The following is a 21,680-nucleotide window of genomic DNA, read 5'->3' on the forward strand; positions in this document are numbered from 1 at the left end:
TACCAGATCAGATTTGTGTATTTTTGTTATTGCCAGTATTTTGCATTTAAGTAAAATCCATTGAAATTAGCTTGGATTTGTAACTAATATGCTATGTATTGGCTTTGTTGGGAGATCTGCCCGTACAAATATTGCAGAATCAGTCCTTACTAGCTGAAACCCACAAAACATTTGCATTTAAATTTTTATTGCAAAAGTATTTCTTTAAATAAAGGATTTTTAGCTATGCTTTGACAGAATCAAAACTTCTCACTCTCGAAAAGGCTACATAAAGCTGTCCATGCATAAAAACAGGCTTGAATACATGTTTTGTCAAAAGTCTGACCTTCTGACTTATTTATAATCATAAAATAAGAGGGTCCTTGTACAGTGACTAAGGACCCTTGTATATGTGAGGAAATTGCCCCTTTTAGTGGTTTAACTTCCCTTTTTAACAGTTTTACTGTGTAACAGTGTACATGTTCAACAGCATATTTAAATGACTTCTTCACGTAGCAAACTAAAACAGATCCCATGTATTTTAGTTTGCTACCTAACAAATTACAGCAATATTCCATATGTGTACAAGGGCCCTATCTGGAAAAGGTGGCAGGGACAGTGCAGGGGGCGCTGGAAGCCCAGGTGTACTCAGGGAAGCTTGGGCTTGGCGGGCTTCCAGCACACCATTCACCATCCTTGCTACCTTCTCTGGCTGCCAGCACACCCAGCCATCCTCCTGCCACCTTCCCAGGGCAGCCAGCCCATTCCCAGGTGGTTCCAGGTGGCATGAAGGTGGCAGAGATGGTGCACTGGTCACTGGAAGCCCTCTGATGCTGAGCTTCCCTGAGCACACGTGGGCTTCCAGTGTCCCGTGCATTGTTGGATCCAACAGGTTCTGTCTGCAATGTGAAGCTGCACGCATGCAACTAGCACCCTACCTGAGCAGCCTTGGGAGGCACTGCCGCTGCAAAGGGAAGTACCGGGTCCCCCAACAACTCACAGGCTGCGCAACCTGGTGGCAGCTCGCACAGGCAGGCTCCGCCAAGGCTCCACCCCCTCCATTTTGGCAGAGTGTGCTGGTGCTTCATTCTAGCTCTGATTTGCCTGCACATGTTTGAAATGCCTCAGGATCTATAATAATAACACGCTTATTCTGTCTGTCTGCAGCACTGTCTGTCCAGACCAGAGTACTCTGATTGGTTGTTTCAGTAAGCATTGTGATTGGCTGCCAAGACAACCAATTGGCGTGCTCCGCACAGACCAAATAAGCCTATTATTATTATAGAGTATATGAACAATTACCTGGGATAATTCTGTAGCACATCTTGCTTTCAGATGGCTGTCATTATTTTTTGCATCTCTGTATTTATTTTAAAATGTATACAATGGATCTCTCCTTTTTAAACACATAATTATCTCTTGCTGGCTAAACATCTCTATGAAGCTTCTATTTGGTATCTTCAAAAGGTCTGATGTGTATAATGCAAAAAAAAAAAAAAAGCAGTACCTTAAAAAAACAACAACAAACCAACAAATTTAAAGTTAGACATCTTGTTTCAGTAAAGAAGTAATTCTAGGCTTCTCCTTCCTCTTCTGTGAGGAGCAGTGCTTTCTATAAAAGATGGCAGTAATTTTCCCTGTATCTCTTTTTTTTAGCTTTGGAATTACTTAAATGCCTGCACATGGGCAGACCACTATTATTAAAAATAAGTTTTAAATAAATTTCAGTTACATTAAAAAAATCTGTTTGGCTGAGGACAGAAAGCTCTTTGCAATGAAGAACAGAGCTGCATTTTTGTATGAAGGTTCTGATTCACATCGTGCACATCTAAAGCTGATTTTAGCCCTGGGCATCTTAATAAAAATTGATGGAGTGTTAGAGAGTGTAGATTGGTCTCTGTCCTACTTTAATATAGGAATAGCCATGCTGGATCAGACCAGGGGTTCACTTGATTTTGTATCCTGTCTGTAACACTGGTCAGTAGCAGATGCTTTTTAGGAAGGTGCAAAATACAAAAACAAGCCAGTATAATGAACTCTTAATTACATAACCTACTCAAGTGAACATTTTAAAACTCCATATAGTTATGATTGTCTTGGGATCCATAGCATGATAAGGTCAGTTTGTTTGTTTTTTGAGACTCAGTCATGTACTTGTAGATATTTTTCGTTTCTTGTGAGAATTGTAGTAACCTACCACTCCAACCATTTGCTTCATTATTCTGAGTAGTCACTGAAATATGTAATATACTGTCTGTTGTTATAAAGAACACTAGAAAAGAACAGCACAAAATTCTTACAGTTATTGTTTGGATGTGGGTATAGATGGACCAAACAAAATAGCTTATAGAATAGTTTATGTAATAACCTAATACAGGCATAGGCAGCAGAAAACCAGGGCTAACAGAGTTAGCTGCCCCAAATGCCGGACAGCAGGTAGAGGTGCAAGGTAGCCTGGCCATGGGCTCTGGGTGGATGCAGCAGGGATGGGGAGGGGTGCACACATAGCCAGGATCACAGCCCTGTGTGGATCACGGTCCAGCACTGGCAGGCAAGTATCAGTCTACTCTGTAAAGGGGAAGGGGTTTGGGGAGGCAAATCAAGTCCTCACATTAAGGGAGGGAGTGGGGCAGGGGCTTGGGTGAATTGGGGCCCCAGGGCCGGGCTGGGTCATGGGACAATTGGAGCCTGGGTGGCTCATCCAGGGGTGCCAGGAGGTTCCCGCTGTTGTGTGCACCTTGGGGGAGGTCCAGGAGGTATGTGTCTCCCCCCCAATCTGTATGGAGCGGAGGTGGGCTGTTGCACAGTAGGCTCTGTACCCTGCTGCTGCTGCCTCCAGAATGGCGCAATACCATGTGCCTGCTGTCACTGGGTTGTGCCATGCCCCCTGCCTGCCCAGCTGTAGGACACACATGGTGTCACAGCTCTGGAGGTAACAACAGCAGAGTGCAGGACCCAGTGCACAGCAGCCCGCCTGTGTCCTGCGCACAGATCGGGGGGAGGGGCCATGTATCCCCCCCCAGGCCTCCCCTGAAGTTCATGCACTGGCGGGAGCCCCCTGCACTCCTGGACGAGCTGCCCAGGCTCCAACCCTCCCATGACCCACCCCAGCCTGGGGGCCCCATTCACCCCTGCTCCTGCCTCTGCCCTACTCCTTCCCTCATCATGGGGGGTCTCAATCTGCCCCCCATGGCCTTTCCCTCTCCCCTTTCCACTTCCCCCACCAACTTACCTCCTGGGCAGGGGTGTGTGTGCACACATGCAAATGTGTGTGCATTCATCCCCCCCCCAAATAATTTTTTCTCCCTCTGCTGAAGAATACAGGTATAATTGTGTGTAAGGTTGGCATAAGTTTTGAAGTCCTGTTTCCTTAACTTGGCTATCAGTATTCTCTGTATTATATAGGTTGTGTATGCACATTGAAATTATCTGGGAAAATTCTTTTGGGTTTGTTTTCTTAATGGAAAAACTTACCCAGAAACTCCTGAACAGACATTTGAATGCTGAGCAGAGAGCTTTCAGTACTGATGCTGTGCACCCAAGGGCCCCTTGTGCACACATCTCAGTGTGTTCTGTAGGCTCTCTGCCTGCCTGGAGACCGATGGCAGCAGTGTACAGGGCAGCCCTAATTAGCTCACAGACAGGGAGCAGGGGCAGGGAGATGAAGCAAAGCATCCTGGGATGCTGGAAGACTGCTGCAGCTCCTTGCATAAGGGAAAGTTTACAGACATTTGCTTTCTTTTGGAAGTGATTTAGTCCTGTTTGTTCCTGAGGTATTTTTCTCCTGGAGTGGCTATTTTTGCTTTGGGAGAAAAATTCTTGAACATCTGTACATGCATGGTTTCCATGGGGAGAGCAGAGACTCTCCTAGTGGGAGCTAAATACCTGCAAGTGGCCTTAAATTTTCCAGTACTGTTTTCTTTTTTTAAATGGAGGTAACGACCTCCTCATAATTGTTGAAACGATTGCCTTGTTAGTGGTATGTCCAGTGCTGAAGCATAGAAATGCTGAATGAATAGTCAAATTGTTCTCCATTTGTTTTGTTTTGTAGAGTCTGCAATGTATACTGCTCCAGAAGTAATAAATGGACAAGATTTCTCCAAAGCCAGTGATCTATGGTCATTGGGTTGTTTACTATATGAAATGTTTTCAGGTATATATTTGTGTGTGTGTGTGTGTATACATATATCTGACTAATCTCTGTTGCAATTGTACTAAAACCTCATTTTTCCACTGTGCACACTTTCAAAATTGTTAGGAAAGTTAAAAAAATAGGATTGCTTTTAGTAAGTATTTGTCTAAAGAATTCTTGAAAATTCTACTGGAGATGTTTATAAAAGTAGTCACAATTATTTAGGACCCTTGTAAAATAACTAAAATAAAGTAAATTCAGTTTGGCTTGATACCTGAATTATAAGATGGTTTTAACTGTTTGTAGTCCTCAGTCATTATGACTTTGCTAAATTAGAACAATGTGAGTTTCGGTTCTGTCAATGGATGTTATTCTCCTAAACATGAAGGTTTATTTTTGTACATTATTTTTCTTTTTTATTTTAAAGGTAAAATTCACTTGCCCCTGTATAAAGTTAGAGTAATTGGACGCCCTGCAGGTGAAGTGGTATGTGTGTGTTGGGACTGGAGATCAGAAAACTCCTCTTCAAACAGTGGTGCACAGTTGTAGTGTAGTAACAGTGTTCTGGTCCGTTAAAAAAAACAGTTACGTAGATGTTGAAATGCCTCTCCTGCCTCACCTTGATGTTATTGCTGCCACTTTGCTGTCTTGAGGGGCTGCCTGGAGACCCCCTTGGCATGCAAGACATTTAGGAGCATCCTACAAATGGATTCTTCTGCTGCTTTTGTTACTCGTTGGCTCTCAGCACCAAGAATTTGTCTATTGTTGTTTTTGTAGGTGCTTCGTAATTGAATTCAGATTGAAGGTACTTGTTTCTTTAGGCTTATCCTTAACAGAATGAAAATTATCTAGCTGTTGCTGGCTATAACTCACAAAATGCTTTGAAGCCTTACAAAATTTTACCTAACCCTGTTAATAAAATACCATTCATAGGAAGACCTCCATTCTTCTCGGAAAGCTTTTCTGAATTAACTGAAAAGATTTTGTTTGAAGATCCTTTGCCACCTAGACCAAAAGGTAACGTTCTCTTTGCTCAGTGAGTCAAACCAGATTGTTTGTACCTAGATTGCCATATTTAAGTGTTTTTTGTGGGGTGGAAGGGGTGGGGGTTACTTCCTCCCCTCTCTCCCCCCCAGTTTTGCTAATCAGTGTTTCAGTTCAGAAAGTTAAAATTCTTAATGACTGAAGCCAGTTGTCTCAGTTGACTAAACTTCAACTGACCTGATGTCTATTCTCTCAAACACCTTTGTTGGTGTTGTTATAATTATTATTAGGGTGTGGACACAAGGCCTTTGTTTTGAAGTAATGTATCTCAATTTTATTGTACAGTAAACATATATTAAGCGGACACTGACCAACTCAATGCTACCTTCCCACATTAAGTGCTGTAAGATGGCCAGGGAAACTAAGTCAGGGCACAGACATAAGATAGTAATTTTTACATGTAGTAAAACTACACACTTTTCAGTGGGTAGCTTTAGCTCAGATTTGAATGTTTCAGGGCTGAATCCATGTTTTCTTAGGAGGCCCCTGTGGTTCAGTGGTAGAATTCTTGTTTACACATTTGACCTGGGTTTGATTCCCAGACCCTTACACAACTACAGCCATGGAGGTATCAGACACCTGAACTTAGTTTGGTCTTTGGATTCTGTCTCAGTGGCCTAAAGAGAGGATGGAAGGTCTGGGCAGCTTCCACTCCTCCAAAAATTCCTGCCCAGGCACATGCATTGAAGGTCTTGGTAGCCCTCATATATTATTTTAAATTTCATTTTATTATTTTGAATTTACAGAGTAAGCAAAACAATGCTTTTTGTCAGTTAAAGAAAAAATTCAGAAACATCTTTTGTGCTTTGTGTGCAGTATGGCTTCTTAAATATCTAGCTTGCAGTAAACTTCATCTTAAATGCCCTTGATATGCACTAAAAAAATGGTTTAAAAGGTATAATACAGGGCTGAAACAATGGAAATTATGATTTAAATAGGGGCTGTCCAAGTTCCAGGTAGCTGGAATCTACATACCCCACCAACTGGACCAGGGGAGAGGGCACATATCACATGGGCCACACTAAGGCAACCCATAGGCCCTAGTGCCAAACACCTCATGAATGTCTCCCCTTCCCTACCATGCACCCGTGATGCACCCTACCGTTGCACTGTGTACCCCCACCCTAGTTGTACCGCACACTTCTGATACTCCCTTCCCCTCCCCCTCCGTCCTGCAGGCCACATTTGAGAATATAAAAAGTTCATTTTAAAATTTTCAGAAAGTACCATCTCACCTAGTTACAGGTATCTTCTGAGGCATAACTGTTTAAGACTCTTGTTTTGCAATTGGTTCTGAGTTGACAGACCCTGCACCCTTGTTGAACACACTGACTTCAGTGGCTAAAGCCAGGATGAGGGTCTATATATTTTTTTCTGATATTGACATAATCTTCCTAGCTTTGAAATAACTTATTTTTATTACCAAACACATTTTACTGCAAGTTCTTATGTTTACAGATTCTGCTCTTCCCAAACCTTCCTCAGACTTCGTTAGTTTGCTTGATGGTCTGCTTCAGAAGGATCCCCTGACAAGGTAAAGCAGTCTAATTCAAGATTATTAATATTTTATGGTTTTCCTCTTCCTTGTTGTTGCCCGCCACCCCGGGACCTGTCAGGTCTTACTGCAGCATGGTTTGAAGAAGCATGTAGCAGCTATTCAGTGAGTATAAGCTTAAGTATGTAGCCTTCTGTTCATACCAGATTGACTGAGAACAGGGATGGTGCCAGGTTAAACACAAATCCAAAGTGTGCTTCTATTTTATGTTTTTACATGCATTAGAAATGCTTATATCTTTGCATGCATCATTATTTATTACTACTTGCTGATTAATGATCTTTATAATTACCCTTTGTTTTTCTTATACCTATTTTGTGTTGTATTGTTCTTCATACTTTTTCTTATGATCAATCCTGCTTGGTGCCATGCAACTTCACAATCTACTGATTAATGAACTTATTCAAGTACAGCATTTCCTATGCATGTAATTGTTTCAGGCTTGGTTATACCATCATGTGTGCTTTTATCTAATATTGTAGCTTGTATCGATTCCATTCATCTCAGGATGTTCTTAAACAGATCCCAATTTCTCTGATGCACTCTGCTGCCCTTCACAGAATGTAGGCCCTCCACAAAGAAACTTTTTCTAGCCTGTCTTCTGGCCTACACTCCTCTGAAAACATATTCTTAAAATAGTGAATTTTTATTTTGCAGGTATAGTCTGGAAAATGATATAGCTGTTTGTTTTGCATGTACTGAATCAAAATTATTCACTTACAAAAATTTGTGATTTGAGCTTTGCTTACATATAGTTTGGTAATGATACCAAACAAAGACTGTCTTATGGGTAATCAAATCGATACCCATTTTAGAATGATGTTAATTTTAAGTTCAGTCTATTTTTAACTTATTTTCAGGCTAGATGAAGTGAGCAGTCAAAATGTTAACATTACTGGGCTTTTATTTTAAAATTGTATATGTACTGTATGTAACTATGTAAGACTCACCTGTTACTGGGAATTATAGTACTGTTTCAGACTCTCTTTTCTATTATATTTAAAGATTGAACTGGACAAACCTATTAAAGCATTCATTCTGGAAAGATGCTTTCAGCAGTTATGGAGGTGAATCTGCAAACAGTCTGGATACAACCTCAAGGTACAGTGTGCTTAGGAAACATAACATTCTTAAATAAAGTGTACATGTCTGTTTTTTCTTCTACTTTTGTACACTTTTCTGGTGGTAGGGTTGGAGTGTTTGTAGCCATGATAGTTCAGGAAATGTACAAGAGTGAAAAATTTCTGTAATACCGTATAGTGGAGTAATTGTATAGTTGGGAGAGATGTTGGACAACCCTTTAGGCATCAGGTGCCCTTCCTCAGGCCTAAGAAACAGGTAGACACAGGTTGAGTTAAGTAGCAGAGAAAAGACTCCATGTAAAGACAAACAGTCTGCTTGGAGGGATGGAGAGGACCTGGTCTGGGAACTTCTTGTGGGACTAGATGTGTTCAAATCAGCAGGTCCTGACAATCTCCACCCCAGAGCGCTGAGGGAATTAGTTGAGGTCATTGTGGGACCCCTGGCACAGCTTTTATGAGCACTTGTGGTGCTCTGGTGAGGTGCCAGAGGACTGGAAAAGGGCCAGTGTGGTCCCCATTTTCAAAAAAGGGAGGAAGGAGGACCCAGGATACTATAGGCCTGTTAGTCTTACCTCGGTCCTGGGGAAGCTTCTTGAGAAAATTATCCAGGAGCACATCTGTGAGGGACCAGCAGGGGTGATCATGTTTAGGGTTCATTCGAGGCAGGTCCCGTCAGGTCACAAAATCCTTGGACATAGGTGTCACGGTGGATGTAGTTTTTCTGGACTTTAGGTAGGCCTTTGACGCTGTCTCTCACCCCATTCTCATTAAGAAATTAGGTGACTGTGGCATCAATGCCTACACAGTCTGATGGGTTGCAAATTGGCTGGTAGGCCACACTTAGAGAGTGGTGCTGGACAGGTTGTTTTCAGCCTGGAGGGATGTGGGCAGTGGGGTCCCCCAGGGCTCAGTCCTCAGGCCTGCACTGTTCAACATCTTCATCAGCGACTTGGATGAGGGGGTAAAAATCACCTTGTTCAAATTTGGGGATGACACTAAGATGTGGGTAGAAGTGGCATGCTGGAGGAGAGGGACAGGCTACAATTAGATCTGGACAGGTTACAGAGGTGGGTGGATGAGAACAGGATGCATTTCAATACGGACAATTGCAAGGTACTGCATCTAGGGAGGAAGAACCAGCAGCATACCTACAGGCTGAGTATTTTTAAGTTAACTCCCTTCTAGTCAGAACAGAGGCAGAAAAGGATCGTGGAGTCATTATTGATTCCTAGATGAATAGGGGCCAACCGCGTGGGGACGTGGTCAGGAAGGCTAACTGCACCTTGTTATGCATCCATAGATGCATCACGAGCAGGTCCAAGGAGGTGATCCTCCCCCTGTATGCGACACTGGTCAGGCCGCAATTGGAGTACTGTGCCCAGTTCTGGGTGCCGCACTTCAGGAGGGATGCGGACAGCATTGAGAGGGTCCAGAGGAGGGCCACTTGCTTGATCAGGTGGCAGCAAGGCAGGCCCTATGAGCAGAGGCTACAGAACCTGAACCTGTTCAGCCTCCACAAGAGGAGGCTGAGGGGGGGATCTGGTAGCCATCTACAAACAGGCCACGGGGGACCAGCAGGCAATGGAAGAGTCCCTGCTTTGTCCCCCGAGCACTACCGGGAGTAACAAGGAATAACAGCCATAAGTTGACTGAGAGTAGATTCATGCCAGTTATCAGGAGGAACTCTTCACAGTCAGGGCAGCTAGGATCTGGAACCAACTTCCAAGGGAAGTGGTACTCACTTCTACCCTGGGGGTCTTCAAAAGGAGACTGGATAATCACCTAGCCGGGGTCATTTGACCCCAACATCCTTTCCCACCCATGGCAGGGGGTCGGATTTGATGATGTACTTGGGTTCTTTCCAACCCTACCAACTATGAATCTATGAGACCTCTGCCCTTGTTCTTCCCTCCAAGCAGACTGTTTGCCTTTACATGGAGTCTTGTCTCTGCTGTTTAGTTCAGCCTGTGTGTATATTTCTTAGACCCTCTTCAGAGAAGAGCACCTAATGCCTAAAGGCTTGTTCAACGGCTCTCCCAACTACAGTATACCTTATAGTGGAGTGATTGTATCACATAAACGCCTTGCTGCTTGTTTTTTCTGGTAGTCACTTGTATTTTTCTTGGGATATAAGAAATTTTAAACTTCATTTTTTAGTATTTCTAGAACAATAATTTACTTGAGCTATTTCATGTCACTTGATGTATATCTTCCACATCTTTAGAATTACATTATTTTTGTCATTGTGAAGTTGTGCCCTCATTTACTTGCCATATGATGAGAAATCTCACTCATTTCCCACAAATTAATAGTTTTATTGACTTCACTGGAGATTCGTTGCGTATGTATGGGGAGCTGAATTTGGAACTTCATTCTCAGCTTAATTTAGAAGACATTTGCACAGTATATGTTGGTGCTGAAATAAACTTGCTTTTCTCCTAACTATAACGAACTGAAATTTCTTGCTAAACTGATTGCTCTTACTTTTCTTCTTGTTTGTATAATAATGATGCACTGTAATATGCACTTATGTAATGCCCTTTTCAGATTTCTCAAAACCTTTTAAATGTGGGTCAATATTATCTCTGTTTTAGAGAGATGAGTTATTTTTATCAACACATCTGTTGATAAAAATAATCCTTTAGTGCTTTTCATGAATTAGTCTTATAGTATCATGAAGCTTAGCAGTTCAGCATCTTGCTTTTATACAGTTAAGTTTTATAACTAGGTGAATGTAAGCATAGGTCAGGAACTAGAATATAAAACATAAACATAAAAACTATAAAAACATAAAAGCATGTAGACAAAACTATAATACAAAACATTATAAACAAAAATTGTTTACACTGTGTTGCATGTGAGACATTTCTGAAAATAGGATCTCTCAAAAGTGCAATAAAAGGGTTGGGCTTCTCCATAATTACTTCTGTTTGACTTATTTTATAATTTCTTACTTTGAATATTTTATTATGGTTGTTCTTTTATATACCTTGTTTTATAGGTTTGGAAGATCTTTTTCGTTCCAAAACAGTGAAATGGTAGTCTTTTAGAATGATGGGTCTCTACAATATTTATTTTATATTCCTCCATTGTTCTCTTTAACTCTCTCCCTGCTTATGGCTTAAGTGCTGCAGGATTTCATATTGCCAGTCAAGCAAGAAACCAGAATATACATTTAGGGACATAATTAAGACAAGAAAGTCTGTGATAAATGTGGGTGGTGCTTGTGTTGCTCATAAATATAGTGGTTTTCTTTATAAAATATCTGGGTATTTTACATCACCTGTCAAAGATCTGCTGAATTTTAAGTAAATAAGAGATCTAACCATCTTGGAGTCTATACCGTTTCCTTTCCAAATTTAGAAATTATTAGCTGTTTGCTTCCTGGTACAAAGTGGACTAATATCTAACCTCTTAGAGATGATATAAGACAGTACAAGAGATTTATGAGATTCCTTTACAGAACATGCTACAGTCTAAGCCTTTATGTTATTTTTTCACATATTCTGTTAAGTTATCTAGAATGGCTTACTGGGGTTTTAACTACTGTGTTGTTTAGATTTGCTGTGTGCACGGGTATATAACATGATTAGAATGGTGGTGGCTTTTATTAGCACTACTACTATTGCTAGTACTATTGAAGTGATACAAGTGCTTGACCACCTACATTTCTGAGCTTCTTGACTCAATGGGATTCACAGCCAGTAAACTCTCTCACATTCTGTATGGTTCTTGAGTATAAGGAAGCTAAGCTTGTGGGTCAAGTTCTCAGAATGTGAACCCTAGAGAAGCATATTTTTAATAGCAAAGTACAGTTGCATCTAAAAGGGTATGCCAACCTTTTAATTTATTAACCTCCATGTGCAAAAGGTAATCAAGTAGCTTTCATCTGTCTTAGTTTAGTTTATAGACGTCACTGTTAAACACACATTTGTTTTGACTACTGCTTTTTGTAACCCGGTGTAAAGTTGCACAGGTTTTCTAAAACTCCTTGTCATCAGATGTATGGTCTTTCTGTAGTTTGAAATAATTTAATAAATCATTTGTTATGGTGATATAAAATTAGCCTCTCTAGTTTCATCTCTAATATATTTAGCGCCACTGGCATTGATTCCTCATAATTAATGGGTGTTAAGATTCAGGAGTTTTAGTACTGAGATTTTCTACCAGTTACTTGGTAGAACACTGTGTACTACCATTGCTAACACTGATGCAAACACTGTTTGTACAGAAGCTAGTACAGTGTAGTCCTGGTTCATGATAAAGGTTTCAGTAATACAAAGAATAAATAATAATTGAAATTATATTGACTTTTAAAATGCATTCAGTAATTTGTATCTCTCTTCTCTTGTTAACTGGCAGTGAAAATTCAGAGGCATTTGTATCCAGAAATACCAAGGAGCCTTTAGATACCAATACAAAATCAGATAATCTGTCATCCTCAGGAGCAGATAATAAACACCCTAACAGATCTTTCAAGCTAGGTAATATTATACATAGCTAATAATGAAATTCAGTAACGAATTAATTTGGGATGAACAAATCCCATAAATCTTATCAGCCACTTGTTCCCAGCAAGATGTGTTTTATTCCTCTTATTTGTTAATGAATGCAAGTCCTGTGTGTTCTTTTCAACAGAAAATCCAGATGAATTGCAGCCTAAAAGTGCACTTGATGGTGAATCAAGTGAATCTATGTTTCTTCTCAGGTATGAACAACAAAAGCAGTCTATAATTTTTACTTTCTATATGCTCAGATATTTTGTTACTATATTAAGATATAATACATGGCTGGAATGAAGTATTTGTCCCACAAGTTCATAGGGAAAGGTGGCATATAAGTACATAGTTTAAATAGTATAAAGTCGTCTCCTTCAACTTTGAGAGATGTAGAAATTTAAATAATGTTTTTAGTAATGTTTTTCACAGAGAGGGCTAATCTTCGCTGTTTTCCTAAACCAGATTAGAGAAACATTATTGTAGGTTTATCCATTGTTTAGAACTTTGAAATTGTTCTTACTTTACATATGCACAGCCTGCTTACAGACATTTAAAAAAAAAAAAACACAAAAGAAAAAACCACACTTTACCAGAAGCAGCAGCACAGTAGTTTGACCTGGTTCTTCAGCGTCTGTATAGGTCAGGTGCTTCAACAGGGCTTTTTGGCATTTTCATCTAAGAGCTGATTCAATCAGCTCTTAGATAAAAATACCAAAAAAGCCCCACTAAACGCCTGAGCTATACAGACCAGACATTGGGCAAGCTGGGTCCAACTAACATGCTCTGCCTTCTGGACATGCACTGGGCGCGGATTGGGAGCATGCCAAGTTTAAAGTGCCATTTTTTTTGTTAACGTCTGTAAGCAGCCGCAGTGCTCTTTACTATTTAAACAGTCCTTAATGACATCCTAATAGGACAGTATGTTTGAAACATTTTGTTTCAGATAGTCTAACAGTTTTTTACTGCAGTTCACAGGTAAAAAAATAGGGTTAGAAGGCAGCAGCATCCCTGACTAAACTGTTTAACTAATCTGCTCTTGAATAGTTCTAGGGATGGAGATTCTACAACTTCTCTGGGTAGCCTATTCCAATGCTTAACGGCTTTCATAGTCATAGTCTGTGACAGACATTCAAAAAACCTGAGCCTGAATTGATTCAGTCTTTGCAGGTTAGTCTAACCTGGCTAGGCTGAACCGGTTTCTAACCATGAAAACATTCCCTCTGAACTGAAGAAATGCAGTCACGTGCCTGCAGTAGCTCAGGCTAGAAGCTGGGGGGTGCTAGAAAAGCCCTCCCTTCTATTTTTCAGTGCTGAGCTGAGGGGGGCATGGCCACGCCCTGGACCGACACTCTGATTAAGGAGGAGTGTCCCTCCTCCTCCTTCCCCCTGCTCCTCCTGACCAGGGAGGGAGCCAGTAGGGTGTTGTTAACAGAGCATTTAGCACCCCATCAAGAAAACAAAAGCCTCTCTCATTAATTTAAACAACTTTTCCCAAGGAAAGAACAGAGGGACATTACCAGCTGACCTGTTGATTAGCTCCAAAAAGCCATAAACAGTTACTGGCCTATCTGCCTTTGTCCTGTCTGCCTTACCACATGCTGCCTATGGTCTGGTCCGTGCTGTGGGAGAAGGGAGGTGGGGAATCTCTGCTTGTGCAGGAAGGGGGGAGGGGGAAGCAGAGGGAAACCAGGCAGAGGGGTGGGGCCAGTTTTGCTCTGGAGCAGAGACCCCTGCCCAGGGCTGCAAAGCATCTGGGATGCTGGGGGACTCTGGTTTAAGTGAAACCGGGAAGGAGTCTGGGACAGATATTGCATAAACCAGTTTGACCCAAATCAGTTAAGTCTGATACTATATTCAACCAGGTTTATCTCAAACCAGTTTCAGCCATTTTCAAACTGGTTTATATGCCCTGAATGTCTGTTCTGTTACAGGTTTAATCCAGTGTCTGATCACTGATACACAGGTTTACGTGTAATGTCTGTCCCCAGCCATAAAGTTTTTCCTAATCTCTAACCTAGTTTTTGACTTGTTTTGTTTTTGTAATAAGAGCACAGTGTTTCCCCATAATCAATTGATGGTCTAACGTAATCCTCACTAGATTATCTGTAGTACTGCAGTTTAGCCAATCATTCCCCAGTCTGTATTTGTGATGCAGGTGTTCCACAAGGATTTTGCAGCTATCCTTGCTGAATTTCATCTGATTGATTTGGACCATTTCTCCAGTTTTCCAGGTCATTCTGGATCCTAGCCCTGCCCTCTAGTGTCTGCAACTCTGCCCAGTTTACTGTCATCTGCAAATTTGTTAAGCAAGTCCTATAGAGGATATCAATTGCTATGTATTATTTGTGCCATGTACCCCAGTAGTTTGTAAGGAAAAAAAAATGAAGTGATTAATTTTAGTTATAGGCTCAGTTTTTGTCTGAATGGAGAAGGTAAATGCTAATTAAAAATACTAGTCATGTACTGCTCTTGCAGAAGATGAGCCCAAATAAAGGGCTCATGTGTTATGATCCAAACACACAAGACGAATAGCCCATCAGCCGTAAGAGTAGTTCAGCCAGTGATTTTTGAAAAAAATAAGATTTACTAAAAAAGAACACTGAAAACCCTCTTTATAAAAAAATAAAATAAAATTGTAATGTGCTAAACTAAGTTTAACTTGAAGAAGAATGATGCTATTTTAATCTTTAATTCAGACATTTTGACTGCCAGACTTTTGAAGGAAGTCAAACCATTGCATTTGAAGGGAGTCACAAGTCGAATATATGGAAACAAAGGGTTTGTGGATGTGCTAAACCAGTGGTTCTCAACCTTTGATACCTTACATACCCCATGCCGACTGACACAGCAAAAGTGAAACCGGAGTCCCACCATGGTACGTGTACCCCTGGCGGTATGCGAGACGCAGGCAGGGGGTATGTGGGTAATACCATCACTGTGAGCTGAGCCCCACTTTTTTTTACTGTGGCGTGGAGCAAAGCAGCCTGCACGGGGCCTCCCTCCCTATTACCTGGCACACTGACGCTGGGGAGTGAAAGCCCCGGTGCACTGGACACAGTGGGAGGGGTGGCGGTTGGAATTTCTGGCCTGAGAAAGCAAAGGCCAAAATGCATTACCCACATACCCTGCCCATGTCTCGCATAGCGCTGGGGTACACGTACCACGGGTTGAAAAACACTATGCTAAACCAGTGTTTGACTATAATAAGGTTTTTTGCAAGGCAGAGAGAAAATTTTCTTCCTTTTGTATCTTTTCTGGTAGTTTAGTTCAGTGATTAGCTCATTCAGAGTCAAACTGGGAGCTGAGAAAGTGGAAAAGCATGCATCTTCTTTCTGTCACTTATGAATAAAGACAAGGTGTGAAGGATGGGATTTACCAATTCCTAAATTTTGAACTTGACATGATAATCACAAATAATTGATTCTGTTTATCATCTTTAGACAATACTTCCTTTGCATAATAGATTATGAAAGGAAATAGCTAGTTAAGCTCCTTTCTTTTTTTTGTACGGCGCATTAATGTACAGATATTTAACTAATAATACTGACATGCTTCTTTTTGTGCATTTTAAAATTGAATTCCAGTTTCCATCTGAAGAAGTCATGTTTCTTTGTGGACACAAACTATAAATAAAATGACTAAAATTACAAATGTGGAATACGATTAAAATTGATAATGTAACATCTGAGTTTCCTGTGTACAGTTTTAAAATCTCAAGTAAAAGTATTTAAATGATTTTAATAGTGATCACAAATGTTTTTGTGATCACAGATGTGTTGCACACTAGTCTCTCCATGCTGATTCCTTTCATTGTCTTGCTTTTAAAGTTTTTATGAACAAACGGCCTTGGAAATGGGAGTGTGTGGGGGTGGGGGGAAGGCATGAGAATCTTTTGTAATTTTTTAATACTTTCCCAGCTTTCACAGAGCTGGTAGTGAGAACAGAAGAATAAATGTTTTCGCTCGATCTGAGCCTTCAAAAGGCCGAGAAGCATTTCCAGTGACTTTAATTCTCTTGAGATATTTGATGACTTAAAGATTGAGGAGATGGGATTTTGCCATGTTTACCCTATTCAGGGGTATTTTAAAAACAGTAAGTACATTTTTGGTAGATGGAACAATTTTTGTGCCTGACAGCCTTACAGCTTTTCAGAAAAATGGGAAATGTGTGAAAGTTTCAACAACTAGAGTATGGTTTATAGAATATGAAACCTATTCAGGACTCTCTCTCTCTCTCTTTCTTTCTCTCTCTCTTTTTTGGCTTTATTTTAGCTCCCGTCCTACCCCTAGAACCAGCATTGCTGTAGAAACCAACAGCGTTCTTCTTACTCCTACTAAGAATTCCCCTCAGAGAGATTTACAGGCCACAAAGGTGAGCAGAAAAATATTATAGCCTGTTGGTAGTGTTTTTAGATTTAAGGTTGTAGCCTGAATTCCTCAAAGATTTATGCATCAGTATTAAACATGAAATAGTACTGATACACTTTTTTTGTTTTTACTTTACAACTTCTGTACCAAGTAAAGTATATAAAATGGTGTATACTTACATAATTATTTAGCTTTCAATAATGGCTTTGTATAATATGCAATACTGATTTAATACCTTACTAAGAAACTGCATTATAGAAGAAATATGTTAGGGTCATATTTAAGGTTGTTACTGCAATATTTAATGTTAGTTCACATGTATAAGCATATCCTTTTTAGAAAATATAAACTTCAGTGATCAAAACACTGTACTTTATCTGATTTTATCGTTTCTATAGTCTTTAAAGACTAGGGATTTCATACTATAGTGTTTTTAAAAATACTCATTACTGTGGTAGTTTTTAAGCTACAGGGTTTTTTGTGGAAGTGTGTGTGTGTGTGTGTGTGTGTGTGTGTATTTGTAAACAAAGGTCCATATGTGAAATAAATGATTTTTTTATTTATTGATATTGCCACTTAAAAGAAATATGTTAATATAATTATAGTTCATAAAACATACCTGATAGTTTTTTTAAATCACCTTTATTATAACTAATTGTACGCTAAAGAAAGATTAATTGTCTCACATACTTTAAATGTTCCAAATGCAGTCTAATAAATAACATAGAATCCATGAAATAAAATAATTGCATTTTAAATGTTAGAGGCAATGAGATTATTAATATAATTACATAAATAACTGTAGATATTAATTCCAAGATGTCTTTACTATTAAGAAAATGTTTTTAATATCTTGGGCCCTGCTCTTGCAAAGACATGTGTGTTTTGAATTTTCAGTGAGACTAATCCATAATATGTAAATTTAATCACATTAAATAATCTTGTGCAAAATTGATTCCTTTGCAAATTGGGCATGAATGTTTGTGCACATACCTTTCTCTTATATTTCTAGATAAACTTTGAAATGCTCTTTCAAGTGTTGGATGTTGTCCATATAGAATATTTCCTCTCAGGAATGAAAGTTATGTCAAAAATGGCATAAACTCTTAGTTGTATATAAATACCTATTCTTTCTACATGAGGCTTAAGAAAAAAAGCATTATCTGTACAATTGAGAGGAATCTGCTAATAGAAATATGTAGTGATAAGGATGGCAGGAATGTTGAATATTAAGATCCCTATTCTTCAGACTTTTAGGACTCAGGCAAGCTGTTTAATTTTCTTCTGCCTCAGTTTCCAATCTATAAAAAGGTGATGATGCTACTTTTTGTTCTCCTGCCCTTTACTGAGCTGTCTTTGTTTACTATAGGTTAAGAAATCTAGGCACTATATAAACCTTGTCTTAGATCTGAGGAAATACAGTTATGTTCCTTGTTTGGCATGGGGGGGAGAAGGCCCCTTGTCTTAGATTCAAATACAGTGTTGTGGGGAAGTGGGGATTGGCAGATGTCTGCAAGAAACGGTGGTGGGGGAAAAAATTAAGACAGCCTCCTGATAATTAGGTTCTGTATATTCTAAACAAATTGATACATTTTCCACATAGAGAATCTAATTATTAGGGGGTCATCTTAAATTTAAAGTCATCTTGATTCAGGTAAATACATAAAATATACAGAACTAAGAGTATTTCTCTTATCTATACCAATGATGCTGAACCTATCTGGTCCCAGAGAATGGATCCAGCATGTGGCATTGGTCCAGGGAGGCAGTCTGGCTGTGGAGTGACCTGTGTTCTGGGATCCAGTCATGGAGTGACACAACACACTGGCCCGACCATGTGTTTGAATGATCTAATGCATAAGGACATGTCATCCAGCCCAAAAGACTCCACAGAGGTCTAGAAATATGGCAGGAGGGGAGTAGAAATTTAATGATGCCACCACTCCCTCAGCACCAAATTTCTGGACCTATTGTAAGTCCCATGGGCTGGCATGAGATTGAGCACCACTGATCTATACAGTGCGGTTTGGTAATGGTGAAACACAATGTTGCAGAAGAAAAGTTTTCTTTGTTATAAATCTGTCTACTTATGTACATTTTTCTTTTTCTAGGCTGAACATATATGTTCAAGTCAGCAGGATATGGAGTTCAGGCTAAAAGAGCTTATCTACACTGAGTTTGACCTTATTGTAACCCCCATTCTTGACAATCCAAAGGTACAATACAATAAAATAGTAAATAATAGATTAAGGGCTTGCAGGGCTGGGCTGTTTATGCACAGCAACTTTTCACACAGTGAAACTCTTCCTTACCTTTATAATTTTCATTATACACAAATACACCCAGTCATTTAGCAAGCCTTCTTGAATTTTCTGGAGTTTTTTTCACACTGTGATGATACAAGTTTAGAGAATTTGATTTAATTTTAGATCAAGTATTTATCTGAGGCCCCATTCAATGTTTTATTTGTTGCAGGATAAATGTGAGTTTTGCATGACTTTTATGTAACAAGCCAGATATTACAAAAAGCAATGCAAGTTATTCCATGACAAAAATGGGGAACCTGCAATAACATTACATATCTGCCTTAGAGAAGTTCCAACTTAAATCAGCAACATACTTTCTCTTAACTAGCTATACTCATGCATCTGATGATTTTTAGGAGAAAATATTCCAATCCACACTGTTCTTGTGTCACATACTGCCCTCTAAACTCCAGCTACACTGTATTGACATCCCGTTACTATAAATCACACTCAAATGCATAACTGAATGTATAAGTAATTGTCCAACTCAACCATAAACCTTCATTGCATATTGATCTCTCATGAAAATATGCATTTAGCACTGGATGCATTACTATGCTAATATGAAATTTCCTTTTTTTTTTAACAATGTGGTAATGCTTTCAATGTACGTACTATATAATAGAAACTCTTTATTAATTGGTCTTTAACCACGTCTATTTATTACCCTACAATAGATCATTTTAAAAAGAAAAGGCATTTTTTTCTTATGGAAGTGAAGTAAAAATGTAAAACAAATTATGGGTGCTCTATTTCTGTTCATTAAAATCAGCTCAATGCTGAAATTGGTTACTTAATTACTGCCAGACTGATACGTTAAATCGTAAGTAATAGCTTGGAATAAATTTATGTGATAAAGTTGACATCGCCTTAGTAATGGCAAGAATGTTTTTATTGGGTGCATGAAATAATCTCATGATTCATAATATCAAGTTTATCTACTCAGACTTTCAGCAGTTCTTTTAAAAACTAATAGTTATATCAAACAACCTTTTTTTCCAGATAATGAAACAAGCACCAGTTAGATTTGATCAGAAAACACTACATATACCAGCATATTCAGGTACAATCCTGCTAAAGTTGTTTAAAAGTATAAGTGCTACAGATGTAAACGTAATAATTCTTTTCCTCTTTGTTATTTTCCATTTGAAGAGCTGCAGTCTCCTTTTGATTCATATCTTTAAGTTTCATAGCTGGTGATTCATGTTTCTTGTATTACATTGTAATTTTGTTATAAACAATGCTAAATTGTTGAAATAAACCTAAGATCAAGTTTCACATAATATCTACAATAATTGCAAGGACAATGAATGATCTTCATGAATTGCAGTGCAGTCCACAAGAAAGTGATTAGGAGCTGTTATTGTTTAAACGTATTAACCAAAATAGTACCACATAAATCCATTTCTTACCTTAAAATTATGGAAAGCTGACATTATTTAAAATATGCTCAGGAAAGTGGAATCTCTATGCTTACATGTATTTCGCAAAGTTGCAGCATTTTCTAGCACACAACAGAAGTGGAGAAGAAGCTGATCACTTGCATCACTTACAACTTTTCTATTTTTTTTCCCCCTGCACATCAAACTTGGATCTGGGGAAAAAAGTGAAACTCTTTATAGTAATCTGTAAAATTGAATGTTTTTATTTACAGAAATTTACAATAAGCAGGTGTTATTGCTTTGATTAAATCACAGTTTTCTGAATGTGCAAATTAAATTATAAATGATGAACAAAACTTATTAAAATTGCCAAGTCAAGGAACTCAAAAGTTAGGAAATCCCAAAATTAACATTACATGTACAACTCTAGTTCTGCCTTCATATGTATAATCATTATGATACAGTCTTAATTTACACAGTTGTATTCATTTTTTCCAGTCCTTGTTTCTCCTCCTTTTTGCTCCTCATCCAGCCTGTTTTCAAACTCACCTTGGTCTCCAGTTTCCCTTATGAATTCCTCATCCCAGTTCAGGTTTCTTTCTGCGCCTTCCCAGTCTTTACCACTTAGTTCTTTGTTACAATTTTTTGTCTGGCCAGTAGTTTTTATTCTCTTTACATCACTTTGTCTTATCTTGCTTCCTTCTCGACCTGCTTTCCTCATCAGCTCCCTGTCTCAAGCTCTGTCTTCCATTCAAGATCTCTTCTTCACTTCCAGTTTTACCAACATTGTTATCCCAGTTTACTTCTATTCTCATCTATATTCAAATAGGAGAGCTTTTTACACTGCTTGGGTGCCAGCTAGGATGTCACTGAAAATACAGGAGAAAGAGAAAGATGCTCAGCCCCACCCTTGTTTAGAACAGTAATTATAGGGAAAATTTGAATTTAGAGGTACATGATTACCCAGTCTTTGTAATATGTAGATGTTGTGAAAGGATAGAGAATGCTTGAGCATTTTCTGAGGACGTCATATGTGCTTTCTGATCAGCACTAGGAGCTTTAAGAGGCTTGAGCATTCTTAATAAGAGCAGAATTTGAGGGATTTCTTAGCACCTTAACATTGGAAAGTCTCTCTTGAGTGTACAGAAGCAGATTTTTCAAAGGCTTATAAAGTGGATTGCATACGGTAAATTTCATGGGGATGGCATAGTGTATATCCCTAACGTCATATCCCTTTGCATGTCTGCTCCAAAGAATGGAATGCTCCAGCTTTTTTCAAATAAGATTACTAGAATTCAACATAGATAAAATCACATAATTTTCTTTATTGTTGT

At 39.1% G+C, this 21,680-nt stretch overlaps 1 protein-coding gene across 5 annotated transcripts in view; it reads left to right on the forward strand.

The window, feature by feature from the left end:
• ULK4 (unc-51 like kinase 4) overlaps positions 1-21,680 on the forward strand; it is a 454,563-nt gene that overhangs the window by 19,374 nt on the left and 413,509 nt on the right. For all 5 annotated transcript variants that reach the window (XM_090050395.1, XM_090050394.1, XM_090050397.1 and 2 more), the window contains 9 exons: positions 4,031-4,132; positions 5,045-5,128; positions 6,614-6,689; positions 7,716-7,811; positions 12,155-12,276; positions 12,431-12,500; positions 16,563-16,662; positions 18,770-18,874; positions 19,967-20,027. In XM_090050395.1, coding sequence (XP_089906521.1) covers positions 4,031-4,132; positions 5,045-5,128; positions 6,614-6,689; positions 7,716-7,811; positions 12,155-12,276; positions 12,431-12,500; positions 16,563-16,662; positions 18,770-18,874; positions 19,967-20,027 — 816 coding nt within the window. The remainder of the gene's footprint in view (positions 1-4,030; positions 4,133-5,044; positions 5,129-6,613; positions 6,690-7,715; positions 7,812-12,154; positions 12,277-12,430; positions 12,501-16,562; positions 16,663-18,769; positions 18,875-19,966; positions 20,028-21,680) is intronic.

The sequence above is a fragment of the Crocodylus siamensis genome, chromosome 5, assembly GCF_052110815.1.
Source record: "Crocodylus siamensis isolate JL-2025a chromosome 5, ASM5211081v1, whole genome shotgun sequence".
Lineage (NCBI taxonomy): Eukaryota > Metazoa > Chordata > Crocodylia > Crocodylidae > Crocodylus > Crocodylus siamensis.